At 43.2% G+C, this 16425-nt stretch overlaps 1 protein-coding gene across 1 annotated transcript in view; it reads left to right on the forward strand.

The window, feature by feature from the left end:
• KLHL12 (kelch-like family member 12) overlaps positions 1–16420 on the forward strand; it is a gene marked incomplete at its 3' end in the record, with an annotated part of 16752 nt that extends 332 nt beyond the window's left edge. The window contains exons 2-8 of the mRNA XM_009698866.1: positions 5471–5624; positions 6428–6645; positions 9260–9409; positions 11253–11367; positions 13725–13831; positions 14827–15022; positions 16262–16420. Of these exons, the coding sequence (XP_009697168.1) occupies positions 5471–5624; positions 6428–6645; positions 9260–9409; positions 11253–11367; positions 13725–13831; positions 14827–15022; positions 16262–16420 (1099 nt within the window). The remainder of the gene's footprint in view (positions 1–5470; positions 5625–6427; positions 6646–9259; positions 9410–11252; positions 11368–13724; positions 13832–14826; positions 15023–16261) is intronic.
• Positions 16421–16425: the final 5 nt, after the last annotated feature.

Genomic DNA, 16425 nt, shown 5'->3' on the forward strand with positions numbered 1-16425 from the left:
GGATTCCCTCATGGTGATCCTGGAGCCCTCTGGATCCTCCTGTGATGGCCCTAGAGCCCCCCATGGTGTCCCAGGGTCTCTCTGGAGCCCCTCATGATAGCCCTGGAGCCCTCTGGATCCTCTCATGGTGGCCCTCGATCCCCTCATGGTGATTCTAGGTCTCCTCATGGTGGCCCTAGAGCCCTTTCTCATGGCATGGTGGGAATTAGAGGCTGTCGTTGGGACCATGGTCCTGAATCATTGTCTGCTGCACCAGAGAGCTGCCAGGCTGAGCTTGCAAACCAGAATGTGCTGATACATTTACTGATTTTTCTAGTGGTGATTGATGGTCTTCATGCTTCTGGGCAACTTTCTTGCCGAGGGTACCAGCCCTAGTGCCAAGCTGTGTGAGTCGCGGTGTGTACCTTAGACGAGGTGGTGAATTAAGGCAGCCCTTTAAAGCTGAAATGGAGGGTATTTAGCTCATGTTCTGGTCTCTGTTTCACACTGGCTAATCAGCTGGTACATGTTGGGTTGAGCTGTTGCTCTTGTGAAGAGGATGTAACCTCTAGCACTGGGGTTGAGGGTGGGACTATAAGCCCCAGTTGGTGTACTCGGCAAATCTTGTTTGTGAGGACCTTTGCTCTCACAGTTCTTACTGTATTGACTTGCACTATCTGCATGCTATTTTTCTGAATCACTGAAAGGTAATATTTGAGCTAAAGCTAGCATTCATTCTTATTGTTAAATGTGAGATGCTTTGCTTAGCTTTGTCTTCTATAAGTTTCAATTAATCTTTGTGCCTTTTTCTTAGAGAAGATGCTTTCCTTATCCTAGCAACTTCCCCGTTAGCAGGGAGAAAAATTACTAAGTAGCTCAAAGGTCCTAAAGACCTCCCTGCTAGCCCAGTAGTCCTTCCAGGAAAGAATAATTTTCTTCTTTGTTTTACCCAGCAATGAACACTGTTGGCAGAGCTGTCTGTGTGCCTACTTCTTTCAGTGCTGTATTGGGTGAGCAAATGTCTTGGTTTGTATAGTCCTCTGCAAAGCAACCGAAAAGAGACCTAAGTGAACTGACCATGTACCAATATATTTTCTGTCCATGTCTTCATAAAATTTGTAAATTTGTCCAGTTTATGCTCTTTCTCTGCATAAAGGAAACATAATTTAAAACAGAATACACAAAGCAAATTCATTCCCTGGAGGCTGAAGTTCTCTGTTTACCAATAGCTTCAAGGTGCACAGCAGTATAGCAGACTATCTCTGCTTCTCTGTGCTTGCCTCTACATTCCTGTAAATGCTTTTGACTTCCTGGACTTTATCTAGGCAGCTATGGAGATTCGATCACTCTATGTGCTGCAGAACATTCTTTGTGGCTGCTAACAAAGACTGAGGATTGGCATACTTTGGATCTAAGCTGAGATTGTCTCTCCTTCCTTCTTTATACTCTCATTTTACCTGTAACATTGTAGTGACCTTAATTCATAGATGTAATTCTTCCTAGAAAAATAAGTGCGTCCAGTGCTCAGTGGGCATGATTGCTCAATCTCGCAGGCTCTCAAATTGCCAATGCTTTAAGGGTTTTACTTCTTTTGCTTAGTTTGTATTTCTTCCAAATTTGCTTTTTCGTATGGAAACCCCAAAATGGCAAACCTGCCAAGTGGCACACGCGATTACTGAGTGTTTGTGGGAGGGCGTTCTTTCCAGGAAATGACAACTTGGTAAGCCTCAAAGTGGTCCTGCTTCCTATGTGTGTTGATGACAAGTATGTTGGTGAGGGTAATGGGACAGCTTTTGGTCGCTCTCCAAGCACTTGTGGGTACAGAGTGTTTTGGCCATGGTTGTGACTTGAGGGAACTCAAAATGCCGTATTGCATAATGGACCAACAGTCTCTGCAAGGGCTTCCTTTGCGTTTTGTCACTCACCTCCTGCGAATTTGGGGACTGCTTGGCTAGTTGTAATGTCAGCTTTGTCAGACTTGGGCTACACAAGGCTTTGTTCAGAACTGATCCTTGGCTTATGCCCACTGTAATTCATGATGTTACACTTATGCATGGCTAGTGTAGCACTGAGACTGTCATCAGAGTTTGTCATCATAAAGAACTGCATTTGTCAATCCATGTGTCTCTACTTTCCTTCATTCTTTTGCTTCTGACTTTAACATTTGCTTTTAAAAAGTGCTCAATCTTACTTAGTATTAATTTCTTCCCCTTTTCCGTTCCCGTTTTACAGAATGAGGAAAAGCCATTGGTCACCTGTTGAACCCCTGGCTTTTGACAACACTTTTCTCTGCCCCTGTGCTGAGCATGGTGGGAAAAATGAAACACCCATCGGTTTTACCTCCAGGGTTCTTCCTTGTAGTGAAAAGTGAAGAGCAGTTTTAGCAAATGCCCTCCTGGATCCTAGTTGGGCACTGGCGTTTCTGTCTGTTTGGACAAGTTAGCATAACTCAGGAGGTGTTAAAAGCTGGTCGTTGGCTCCACCTCAGAAAAAGATTAGTCTGTCTTCTCTTGGAGGGTATGTTCTAGTAATTGAATGGGTTTTTTCCCCTAGAACATGGAGAAATATTCTTCTTACTCTGAAAATAACCAGCTGCTGTTTCCAGGTTCTTACATGGTCATCTTCACTGTACTGTGGGTGCCTTCCAGAATGCAGTGAGCCACATATTAGCACTGTCACGCGAGCATTTCTTTCCACTTACAGGTGAGAAGAAATTGGAGGGGTTTATTACAGTATACTTTTGTGTATCTGCATTAGTGAAGGCAAAAAAAAGAAGTAGCCTTGGGTAAGAAAGTGGTTCCAAAATTTTAGACCCATTCTCCTGCAGAGCGAGTTGCATGATTTATGGATGGAATTGGAGACAGCAACATTATATTTCACAACAGAGCTATGACCTGCAGCCCCTGACTTAAGGCTTTCAGCAACTTAGGCATCCTGGGGTAAAACTCCTGATGTCTCCAAGTGAGTTTCCTTAACTATGGGAATGTTTTTCCTGGATGCTGCAGTTGATTTCTGGATCTGTATTGCTGCATACTTCTTATGACATGTTAGAAATGTGCCTGTATTAAGGAGTATCAATCCCTTACTGCTTTACTTCCTGCTGGTTAGCAGAACTCTGATACTAAACAACAAAGGGAGAAACTAATCTGAAATTCTAACAGCAGAGATGCAGAGATATGTCTCATACTACTAAACACCTGTGAAAGGAAAGCTGCTTGTACTGTGTTTTGATTAGCATTGTATGACCATAATTTTGCATGGCTTTTGAGTCCAAATATGTGGAGGTATTGATAAAAGAGGGACGCTCTCTGTCCCAACAGCACAGCACTGAGCGCTGTGTACGCTTCTCTTAACACTGCATATGCAGTCTGGAGCTACAGCTCAAAGTCGTTCTTCGTGGGATGTTCAGAATCAAGTTGTCTCCACTCTGAGATCTTTCTCTGTGGTATGATGCTAGGATCCCAAGTTATGCTGCATCACATACATTTTGTGAAGTTACTTGAAATATTTTCTTCCTTTCAAGCAATCTTAGCACGTGAGTAAACTGTGAGCCAAAGAACAACCAAGTAGTAGAGTGTAGCAGAAGTACAAGCAAAGCAGGAGGTGATCATCTGTATAGTATTAGTGTTGTTCCTATAGTTTGTGTTTTGATCGACAGTATAAAGAGAGTGTGTGCATGGCTGATTATTGATTATTGAATATTGCTTTTGGAGACAGGAGCTTCTTTACCAGCTCCAGGCCGATCTGTGAAGAACAGATGTCTACAGCTTCTACCTGATGCAGTGTAATACATCAGCAGGAGGTCTGGTGCCCTTGTAATCTCCTGTCAATAGTTTGTAACTTCTTATCCTCTTTCTTCTAAGTATGTGTGGTCTACATCTCCATTTGCTTGTTGGAATCATATGAACCTCTTGTCTGATCAGTTCTGACCTTTGGTGACATCTGTGTCCTTTATCTGTTGTACCAAACAGCTTACTCTTGTTTTGGGAATGTTTTGTCTAGCCCAAGTTAGAAACTCATTTGAGCTTCTAAATGCAATGCATGGCCTGTCATACAGCAGGTCAGACAAGGTAATTTGCTGTTCCTTTCTGACTCTGGATGCCATAAAGTTTGTTCACTGTGTCAACAGACTTGAAAGGCCTCTTCCCTCAAATTACTTCAAGTATCACCATTACCTCCTGTGTTTCTCTTCTTTACTATGAAGTGTATCTCTCTGCATCATAGAAATGGCTCAGCCTCAGCAGAGACATTTCTTCCCTTCTGCTGCTGTCATCGAATGCCTCTGCAGCAATATCCTTGCCTGCTCTTATCTTCTCTATTTCTGTATTACCTCCTTTTTCCCCAACTGTGGCAAATTCTAAGCCAAGTGATCACGCTTTGATCATGCTTTCTGTTCACTGAGTCTCTGCTCAACCTGTCTGTAACCAACGTCAGGCTCATTGTTGGCAAGAAAAGTCATGGGCTTTCATCTGAATCGTACTTCCACTGATACCGACTACTTCTTCAAAAGTCATGGGGAAAAAAGGTTGGTTTTGCAATGTGCTGCATGGAGACATCCTTCTGTTGAGGGCCGTTCATGCTGACTAGCTTGCAGCTATGTGCAGGGTATGATTAGTGGGTCCACCTGCTAGCCCATTGTTCGTGAATCATCGGATGCTGTGCCAGCAGCTTCGTGATGGATGCATTGAACCACAAAGCTGATGCTTTGTGAAATATAATCTCAGTTTTGTACCTATAGAGATGCAGATTTGGTGGATTTGCAGAATTTACTGTTCCCAAAGATTGACTGTTGAGAGGGTAACATTCCATGGAAAAAATAATTATTCCAAAATGAGGTATCTTAGAGGTGAGAAAATGATCGGGGAACAAAGTCACGATTGTCTAAGTACCATCACTGTATGTACCATCATTTTACTTTCAAATATTTAAGCTAAACCTACATTTAACCTTTCACTCTGAACTTTCTGGCCTATAAATAGTCATTCTTTTTAGGAACCTTCACGATAAGCTTGCAGAATGGATCAGAAATTGAACAGTTAGGAAAGATTTTTATTTGGTTTGGTTTTAGAGCAGAGTGGTGAGGTGGGGATCCCGTGTAAACTGCAGTGTGTCGTACACATCCAGCTCAGGGAGGAATCCTTCTGGACTGTTCCTTGTAGTAAAGCTTGGAGTTACTGCATGGAGGAGAGAGTTTAGTTGTCTTGCACAAATGATGCATGTAATTTCTGCTATCTCTAATCTCAGCTTGCTCATTTTACAATGCAGTTTGACTGACCTCCTGATCTATAATGAACTTTGTCTCTTTTACTCACCCTGTAATTGAATTCTGTAGGAAAAAAACCCCTTACTCTTTCAGTGAGTGCAAGAAGAGAAGGGATAAATCTCTGTTGAAACGTCTCTGACAGATCACATTGTAAAAAACTGCTGAGCGTTGTTGTCTTTTTGACCACATTACTGAAAAATAAACCTTTGTCTCCCTTCTAATTTACAGCTTTCAGAGAAAGATAAGCCCTATGTAGATATCCAGGGATTGACAGCCTCCACCATGGAAATCCTGCTAGACTTTGTATATACAGAAACTGTTCACGTGACAGTAGAAAACGTCCAAGAATTGCTCCCAGCGGCATGTCTGCTTCAGCTGAAAGGTAATTGCCAAGTATCAGCACAAATTGCACAATTGCTGCTGTTTAGAGATTTGGTTTGTCTGACCTCTGTAAATGGAAGACAGATTGTGGGAAGCATGATATTTATAAGTACTTATGTCAAACCTCTTCTGTTGTCTTGTGCGCTGTGGTCTCATTGGTAGAGGACCTGACTTGGGTGGGAAAAAAAGATGATAAAACAGGTTATTGTTCCCTGCTTTGGGCTACTGTATTTCTGCGTGAGAATTCCCAAGAGGAATTGTAGGCTGAATAGCACATAAATGTTAGAGCTCAGTCAACTTATAATAATAAGCAAATCCTAGATGTCATTTGACCTGCCATCATAGTATGTCTGGGTCGTTAACAAACTGGCTGATGTCATTGCACATGCACCTATGGAGCTGTCCCAGGAAATTATCCCAAATCCCAGGCGACTATGAAAAAGACGTAGGAGAAAACTGAGAAATCTGGTAGGCACATCCACTAGCATATAATTTTTTGTTTATAATCCATGAAGCAGAGTACAGCTCACGTTTGAGTCTTTTCCTAGTATCAGATTTATTTAATTTTTGCGTTTAAATAGAATAGCCAGAGATCAAAACAGCCCAAACACATAGTCTACTGGTTACTGTTTTCACGTCCCTGCAAAGAAGTATTTGCATGTGTGTGTTTCTGTAGTATTTTTAAGCTTGTTATTTGAGTTGGATTTTCATTATTGTTTAGAACTTTATTTTCTGAAGCCCTTTCCAAAGCAGTGGATTGATAGTAAGCATGCAGTGCTCATTCACCCCTCCAATTTTCCGTAGGTGTGAAACAAGCTTGCTGTGAGTTTCTAGAAAGCCAGCTGGATCCATCAAATTGTTTGGGCATTCGGGATTTTGCTGAGACACACAATTGTGTTGATCTAATGCAAGCTGCAGAGGTCTTCAGCCAGAAACATTTTCCAGAGGTGGTTCAGCATGAAGAGTTTATCCTCTTAAATCAAGAAGAGGTTGAAAAGCTCATCAAGTGTGATGAAATTCAGGTAAAACCTGAAAAGTACCGTTACCGTGCAAAGCATTGAAGTAAAACCTTGAAACCAGTCAGAAATTAGCCCATACTTCTAGGGTGGACTTCTCACACGGTTCCTGAACTTTAATTTCCAAGAAGCTTCTTCTAATTTTTTGTAATCTGAAATTGATCAGTAACATGTAGCTTCTCTGTAAGACTTTGTTGTCACACAAGTGTTTCTTGCAAGTAAGATAATCACAGTTAGTTACCTCTGCAGAGTTCTTGTTCCCTTGTCTCCTCCTTTCCCTGGAGGAGCTTTCAAAGGTTACAAAGGCAAGTTGTCTCAATGCCTACATTTCAGAAATACCCCCAAGACTTTAACTTCTATTTGTAGGTCTTTGCATGCTACTCAGCAGCACAAGGAATGTGTGTGTCATCCCAGGCATTTGAGTGTCCTCTACTTTTACAAGCAGCAGAATGCATGATGGTGCAGGGTAGTCTGACTCTTCAGGGAGTTACATGCAGATTTAGTTCCCTTAAGGTTGGTTTCTGGAGGACTTACTATTTGGCTGGAACCTGTCAAATACTTTTTTCCAAATTTTCTATGAATAAGTTGAACATTCCTTGGTAAGGGGAGGGGACTTGATTTTTTTATTGAGATGGACTTTGTTGAGAGTTGATGTTTGCTTCAGTTCTGAAAGAAGTGATTGAAGCAATCACTATTCAGAGTTCACAGTAACATGAACTCTTAGAAGCAAACCAATATAAGTGATATCTTTGGTGGAATTCCTGAAAAGCCAATATAGGAGTAGCCAGAGGAGAATTCGTGATGTATGCCTTGAAAGTCTGCCTTGAAAGTGGCTTTCAGCCAAGCTGACATCCTCTTGTTAATGAGCCTGCTTGAGAAGGAGCATGCAAGATAGCAGTGAAAGACCCTGGCACAGGCTGAGATGAGCAGTGGAGAAAGGCTGAGTGTGTTTGGTGTTTAACAAGCTGCAGCTTTTACACCATGAGGGTTTGAGCTTATGTGGGTTGTGGTGAGTACTGATCATGCTTCTGGACAGCGAGGAGGAAATAATGAGGAGCTTGAGAATGACCCAGCCAAACTGATCAGATGATCTGTACAGGCAAAGTAAAATTCATAGTGGATTGGAAGGTCTTATTCAGGCCTTGCAGACACACAGTGAGGTGTGTGTTTGTTGTAATACCTTAAGAAGGTGAAGGAAGCAAATCTAGCTGGTGGTGTGCTATATCAGAGGGTACTGAGGGAGCACCCTCAGAAAAATCCCCTGGCTGTTCAAAAAATGTAATGGCAGGTCCTCGCTGGGATGCTGTGTTTAGTGTTACTCATCGTTTATCAGAAAACAGAAATGATTTCATGAACAACAAAGTTGTTAAATATATCAGAGGACAGTCAGTTCGGGAGGGAATAAAACGATGTGGGATTATTGCATTTAAGGAGGAGGTGAGGAAAATTGGAAACAATAAAGTACTCTGCTCTCCTTTTGTGAGCTCTAATTGTCCTTTCCCTTTAATTCAAATAGAATGAGGCCATTTCAAATTACACTGTAACAAATATAAATCAGTGGCTTGGAAGAATTGCCTTACATAATTAACCTCTGTGGCTGCCTGCTTCAGAACGTTCTGCAACAGACAGCTTCAAACTGAACTTCAAAGTGGACCAGTCAGACGTCAGTGGGAAGGCTCAATCTTCTTATTACAGTATCTCCTTTTATCTTCATATTTAATAACAGTTAACAGACCTCATGATAATAAATTCATGTCTGATTTGCTTTTACGTTGGATGATCTGAAGATGTGCAAAGAGAAAACCAAGCCTAAATAGTATATTCTAGAGCTTTTTACAATTCTTTTGGTTTTGGTAGTCATATATGTCCAAAACACCTGAGGTTCTCTAAAAGTATCAAATTTAGATGGTTTAGTCAGTGTAATCTCTGGAAGTGGTGTAAGCACTAGCATGTGTTGGTCCTAAAGGCAGAAAGAAATAAACTAGTGACGAAATAAAATAAACAGTAGAAATAAACAGTAACATTCACACCCTGGGGTTCTCCACTCTGAAATCCAGTTGTTTATAGTTTCTTAAATGTGGACTGAAATAAAAGAAACCTTGAATGTACCTGGTATGGCTCAGGTGTTAAAAGGGCAGTGCATGGGCATGGGGCTGCAGGGGGTTAAGCGAGACACTGCCCCGTAAAAAGGAACCACGATTCTGATCGTCTTTATGATGGTATTTTTCATTTTGCAGGACCGTTAACTCCTGCTCCGCTGAGAAATTAGGGGAGCTGCCCTGCGAGTTACTGCCTGTCACCGCTCTCTCAACAGTGGTGGCTCTCAGCTTCTGGCTCTGCTGCGTACCATAACACTCACGTTTCTGGCACTCGTACTGCCAGTTGTTGATCTCACCTGTAAGGGAAAAAAACAAATGCAGTTTTAAGGAAAAGAAAATGAGGGCATTTCATACTGCTTGTAAATACAGCTCATGGGAATTTCCATAATGGACTCTTACTTGAAATGTCCTGCTCTCTTGCTAGCTGTGAAGCAGTGTCAACAGCCTGGAAGTTGTCTGTTCCATGGCAATAGCTGAAATACTATCCTGCAGTCTGATCAGTGTGTGCCTCCTCTTTCCAGGTGGACTCTGAAGAGCCGGTTTTTGAGGCGGTTATAAACTGGGTGAAGCACTCCAAAAAAGAACGGGAAGCATCACTGCCAGAACTGCTGCAGTACGTGCGCATGCCGCTTCTAACCCCCCGCTACATCACAGACGTCATCGACACCGAGGTATCGGCAATCCAGGTCCAGGGACACAGAACAGCTGGGAGCCGGTGTCTGTCTCTGATTGCCATGTTACCTGGTTAGACTCCTGCTGTCCTAACAGAACATGTTAAAGGCTGCTTTCTCTGCTGATACTTTTTGATGCTGACACTATGGAGTTGTCCCTGTTCAGCTGGAGTGCCCACTGTTTTACTCAGTAGTTTGCTGTGCCAGCAGTTACAGCATCCTATTTTTCAGCTGGGAGGGCACCCTGTCCAGAGCAATTAGTCAGTTGTCTCCTCTGATATATGTAGCACCTTTCTGATGTCATCCGCTATAGTTTTTAACAAGTGCTTTCTGCCTTTCATTCTTAAACGCTAGCAGGTCTCCTTCTCTAGCCTGAAGGCTGCTGGCATGTGATGCTAGGGAGGAAATGGCTCCTCAGAAGTTGTTTTAGGTGCAGATGGCAAGCATGTACCTTTGAATGAGAAGGACAGTGGCTGTGTAGGTCCAGGGCCAACACACAGCTAAAAGCCATATCTAATACTGCTTCTTTGTGTGGCTGGGGTGTTGCAGAGGCAAACCAAAATGTGGACGATGGTAAGAGATAATTAAGCTTTTGTAATGGAAGTTTAATTCCAAACAGGAAGTGATGCTGACCCCGTGCAAGGTTTGACAGGAAGGCACAGAGAAGTTCGAACCAGCGTTCTGGTTTGATGGTGATGTGTGCTAATTGGTGGTTACTAGCCCTTGTCACCTGACAGGTGCTGAATGTTGAGTAACAGACTTCTCTACATAGAGAAATACCTGATTTAGCAACATTCATCTCTAATGCTGTCTTTTATGGATGTTCTTAAATAAGGGCAGCTAACAGGCAGTTAAATTCTGCAAGAGCTAAAAAGTGTTTAGTCGGATTGTTATGGTCCACTTTAAACTAAAATTGAAGCTAACACGAAAGGGACTGGTACCAAAACAATTAGATCTGTTCTAAAACCAGCCTCAGACAGTGTGTATACAGGGCCTCAGCTTTCTTACTGCACTGGATTGCCTCTCCAGTCTGGAAGTGACACATACTGGTGGGACGTATCATCTCGGGGCAGCACGGAGACTAAAGTGTTGGCTCTGTGTGGCATCATCTGCTCTGAACATCCTGGCCTTCTGGCGCAAGCACCAAGAACTTGTAAAAATAAATCTTGACTTACTGCAGCAAACGCCCGGAGGGAACTGAATGCTGAACGTTCAGGGGAGGTTTGGTCCAGGCCCTCAGCCAGGGAGGGGAATTATATGGCCTTCTGCAAGGAGGAGATGAGACTGTCCTTGGGCTGCAGTACCCCCCGCTTCTTTTAAAGAAGACCTGACTCCTTCTGTTGTCTCTTCGTAGTTCCATGTCCCATGTGCACAGGGATCAAGCTTATAGATCCAGCTAAACTGCTTCATTGTCCTGTCTTGTTTCTTCTTTGATGGCAGGTGCGTGCTGAGAGTTGATTACTTGGGGCAGATCCAGCCAAACTGCTTTCAAGTGTAGTTTCGCTGCCAGTCCCCCTTCTCAGACATACTTCTGCTGGCTTAAATGTAGCAGAAGTGGCTTTTCCTTAGTTTTCCAATATAGTCCATTATGGAACCTCCAATGCCAGACTTTGTGTGAGGATTTGAGCCGTATCTTTTCAGCTGCAGTCCAGTCTTAAGTTGTTTTTGCATTTCCTTGCGTTTGCATTTCCTTGCGTGCAGTATTTGCACCATGACACTACTAGCAACAGCCTGCACGCGTCATTTTAATGCTGTCTGAACTGATGAGAGTTGGCTTTAGGAGAGTTCTTATGAGGGATCTTAAAATACATTGCATGTACCAGTGACTCATTTTTTTCCTCAGCCTTTTATACGATGCAGTCTGCAGTGCAGAGACCTCGTAGATGAAGCTAAGAAATTTCATCTTCGTCCCGAACTCCGGAGTCAGATGCAAGGACCTAGGACAAGAGCACGTCTAGGTGAGCAGCAAAGGAAAGGACACTGAGAAGGTCTGGGGCACTGGCAAATATTGTATTATACATCATGTCTAGTGCCTTGTAATTATACTGAAGTGCTTCACAGCAGTAACTTGTCAATCCACAGTCCCCGGTGGTACAGAAAGGGAACTGGAGCAAAGGACAGAGTTTATTTCAGAGCACGATTGCTTAGTGGCAGTGCAGCAACTAGTTGGTTGCCTTTAATTCCAGGCCTCTGCTGTAACCATAAAACCAGTTTCCTGAGTTGTTGGTGCCTCCAGATATGTTTGTCTCAGTATGCAGCTGTCCAAGAAGTGTGGGAAGAGTTTCTTCCTGTCTAAAAAGGCAGGTATCGGTGTCAGAAACAAAAAGAGCTGTGAGGTGAGAGACAGCTGTGTTACAGTGAAGATACGTTTTCAGTGGGGAGTCTGAGAGGCGAAGGCACAAGGAGGGAGATGGAGAGGTCCCTCTTTCCTTTCAGAGGTACCTTTTTTTTCCCCCTAGCCTTGTTAAGGCAAATAAATGATGATTTCTTCCTCTATTTCAGTAACTCCTACTAAGCACAGTCACTGAATTGTTGGGAAAACGCTTGACTTAGGGGTGTAAGCACTGGAGAGCAACATAAACAGTAGGAATGACCTACAGAAGAAGGAAAAGTATTTTGCTGGCTTCTTCATGACTGTGGCCGTTCCTCACCTGACGCCCCTTCTCACCTTCAGAGTCACTCTCTCAGGACTGTCTCTGCCCTGCCTTTATCTCGGGTGCACTCACAGGGCAGTGCCATCGGTGCCAGCATTGACTGCTCTTCCTGCAAGCAAACCTTCCTGCGTATTCTCCAGTGCTGCTGCTTGCGGAGAGGGACCCTGACAAACCCTTCGTGGCCATTTCCTGTTATTAACACTGGTTTAGGGGACAGAAAGCAGTTTAAACCACTAGAGGAGGAGGGCAAATTAGGTTTGTCAGAGAGACACATCAATTAAAGTTTTTTGGCCTGAAGGAAATGTTATGATGTGGTTTGAAGTCCCACATAGTCCAGGGCACAGCATGTCTCCTGTTTTTGTGGGAACATCCTACATCAGTTTCAATGACAGGCAGTTCAGTTCAACCTGTCATTTTAGAAAGAAAGGTTTCATTTTGTTCTTAGTTGAAATGCTTTACGTGATAAAGCAGACATCACAAAAGTGTTTTATTGTTTAATTGTACAGGTAAAAACTGTGCATCTTATTGCTAAGGTTTATCTTCTGGATTCAGCCCTACCTTCTTCATTGATTCAATACCATCAGCAATGTTCTTATCGTGTGTAACTTACAAACTGCAATCAAGTTGTGTATTAACTTTCTATGGGATAAACTGAAATAATTGCACTTTTAGCTGTTATACTGGGCAGGAGGCTTTCCAAGTTGTTGTTGGAGCTCTTTTTTGAACCTTTCCCAGTTATTTTTTTATATTATTCTTCATCTGAGGTAGCAGCTGTTTTGCTTTGTGACAGACAGCGTCTTGTTAAATCTTTGTTGCTTGGTGTTCAGTCCTTCTGCAATGAAAAGCTGGACAGTTCTAAACTCTAGTAAAACTCCCTGTTACAGAAAGGGCCCAAAGGATCCAAGGGATGCTCATCTATTTTTAAAACTATGGCAGAAGCCTACCTTCAAGGCAATCACTACAAGGGAAGTTAAAACTCTCCAAGTCACAAGTGGTATTTAACACTCATGGAGAAAATAAGAAAAATTCAGGGACCATCTCAGAGAAAAGAAAGTAGAGGTAAAGCAACTTTGAAATAAAATATGTAAGACTTAATTCCTGGGGAAATATTTAGTTAATTTTTCAGGCTTCAGTCAGCCTGACTTGTTTCTTGGTGAAGTGGTAAACAAAGGTGCCATCTGGTCTGGATGTCACTTGCAAACACGGAGAGAAGGCCTTGTTTTGTGAGGAGGCTGCAGGGAAGCGGCCATCCTCCTTCAGCTTTCATGGGGTGGTAAAAGGTTTGGGAAAAAGTCACGGAAAGAATACAAAAGAAGATATAAATGAGCCAAGTTCAGCACCTAACTTAGCCAGCTTGTCTTTTCAAAGTGCCTCTAATATTAGGAGGAACAGCCCTCCAGCAGACAGCTCCTAACACCTGAGGTGGCCTTCCTCCCACGCACCCTGGAACAGTGTCTCTCTCTTCTTCCCTGCTGAGGATAGAGGGAGTCCAAGTGCCTGCAGCCAGGTTAGGTGCCTGCTTCGGAGTAGTGATGAAAACAGGGATTTAGAGGCAGCTTGTTGCACCAAGGAAGGCGCAGTGTTTCTTCAGGTGATTCCCTTGAGGTGACCTTTTGGTTGTGAAAGGATTGACTTGACTTTGCTTTCCCTCTTTGCTCTAGGAGCTAATGAAGTCCTGCTTGTGATCGGCGGCTTTGGCAGCCAGCAGTCACCTATTGATGTTGTGGAGAAATACGACCCGAAGACTCAGGAGTGGAGTTTCTTGCCAGTAAGGGATCATTTTTGACCACCACTGGGTTGAATAGGCTGTGATCAAATGCTGATCCTGCAGTATCAACTACAGAACATTTCTCTTTGGGCTATCCTTTGTGTTCTGCTCAGAATGTCTGACAGAAATTCTTTATTGTTTTTGAGGTTTACATAGTGAATGCTAAAACCAGTTCACGTTTGCAGATTTGCTAAGTAAGCTTTGTATAAGAGGTGGTTGTTGTATTTCTAATCAGATGAGCCTACAGAGACCTACATCTTTGTTGTGGGAGTGAGAGCTATCGTGTTTCTTATTGAAAGGATGTTAAGCTTTAAGGTTAATGATGATAATTGAAATGTCAATAGGAATAGTATAATCAGTCCTGCTTTCAGGCAGGCTGCATGATCTCTCTGGTTTCATTGCTTCTGAGCATAATGGGAGGTAGTAAGGAAGAGAGAATTCCTGCACTGAGGACTATTTCTACGTAAATTTAAAATCACCTTTATCTGTGTGAAATAGTGGACAACTGCCTCTTCTTTAATAGTGCGAATGACAGAAGACCCAGTATCATCTGGTGTCCCAAAATTTGTTCTCTTTTGGAGGCTAAAAGCTTCAGGTATTTTCATCAAATATTCTGAGTCTGCACTTTTCCCATTAACAGTCTCTGCAGGGAGCCAGTGGGAGGCACACAAACCTCCGAGATGTATCAAAGATTCAGTAGCAGCGTAAGATAAATTTAAGGCATTTAAGGCAAATTATTTTTGCCTTAAGGCAAACTATTTTACTGCAGAGAGACCGGGCCATGAGAAGAGAGCATGGCAGAAACAGAGAACAGGCAGAGGAAGGCAGACGCAGTCATTAAGGCTGTATCCTTTAAATCCACAGTGCTGTTTGCCACTGTGCTAGTGGGCCATTTTCCAAAAGAGCAGCAAAAGAGGGTGGAAGAACAGCGGCTGGTCTGCATGCATCAGTGTTATTTCCTCTCCTTGACCTTTTTGTTCTTTTTACTGTTTTAGAGCATCACCCGTAAGAGACGGTACGTCGCTACAGTGTCCCTGCATGATCGGATCTATGTGATTGGGGGGTATGATGGTCGCTCTCGTCTCAGCTCGGTGGAGTGCTTGGATTATACATCAGATGAGGATGGTATCTGGTACTCTGTGGCTCCAATGAATGTACGGCGAGGCCTGGCGGGAGCCACGACCCTTGGAGGTATGTCCTGGTCACTGTGCTGACAGGGCAGTACAGCCTGTTCAGTTCTCATCCTGAAATGCCCTGAGCTGGTATGTGCAGAGTGGGATGGCTCCGAGGGAGAAGGCAGTCTGAAATTCTGCCTTCTCATCGTTTGGATGTAGAAATGGAAAACTTGCCCACATATCCTGAGAGGAGCTCTGCCTCCACTTCATTCTTGCGGCATGGGTGTGTGCATCGAGGGAAAGGAACTCTATGAGGGATTACGGAGTGGGAAGCTCTTGGGGTGGTGACAGTGTCGCGTATTTCTGAGCACAGGACACCAAGTACAGGAATAACCTTCCAGCACTGGAGAGAGGCTGAAGCTGGAGCATGTGCAGAGGATTCTTAGGACAGACTTGGAAGAAGAAAACTACTTTCCTGAGCAAACCAGAACACTTCAGCTTGCTTATGCTGGCAAAGCAAAGACCAAGAGGGGATATGATTGTTCTCTATGAGTATAACTTGGCACGAGAAGAAAAAGGGCAATACAATAATTGAATAAGAACAAATGGCTGTAAACAGGCCAGGAAAAAGTTGGTGTGGAAATGAGAGGAAGTTTTCTAGCCATTAAAATAGCAGTCACTCTAATGAATATTCTGTGCTTTAATGCTTATATTATAATATCTTCTTAATAATTAATATGGGTTAAATGTTATTCATTTAGATTGTTAATAATCTATTGTCATTAAAATTCTGTTAAAAACGCAGCTGCTTTGAAGATGACAGATTTGTGAAAGCATTGCATGAATTAGGTTCTCCAGTATAAGAGACTGATCTTGATGATCCAGACACGTCTTTTGGATCTTCTTTCTTTTTGCTACCTGTGTGTTTACTACCTCGTAAGCATTTACTTTGGGGAGGTGCTGATGCAATGTTAGTGATAGGCAGGGTTTGGGCATGGCAGTGTTTCAGTAGGTTCTGCAGCATGAAAAAAATAACTGGGATGTGCGTGTTCTCTTTCGTCCATCAGCAAGAAGCAGATTTAAGGGCCAGATGGGTTTTACGTTTGTTTTGTTTGTTGGGTCTGTGAGCAGGCTAATGCAGTGAGGTAGGGTGAGGAGGCTGGGTTTGTCTTGGCTCTGAATGTGCCAAGATCTGTAGTTGTTCCTGTATTTTGCAGTCCATGTTGTAGTTTTGCTCCATCTGTGAGGGCCTTCGGGCTCCGTGTGCATGCTTGATACGTGACTCACTGAGTCCAACCTCTGTCTAATGTTGCAGACATGATCTATGTTTCCGGTGGGTTTGATGGAAGCCGACGTCACACCAGTATGGAACGATACGACCCGAACATTGATCAATGGAGTATGCTGGGAGATATGCAGACAGCACGGGAAGGAGCGGGGCTTGTTGTAGCTAACGGAGTTATCTACTGCCTCGGTAGG

This window comes from Cariama cristata, unplaced genomic scaffold (assembly GCF_000690535.1).
Source record: "Cariama cristata isolate BGI_N322 unplaced genomic scaffold, ASM69053v1 scaffold40614, whole genome shotgun sequence".
Taxonomy (NCBI): Eukaryota; Metazoa; Chordata; class Aves; order Cariamiformes; family Cariamidae; genus Cariama; species Cariama cristata.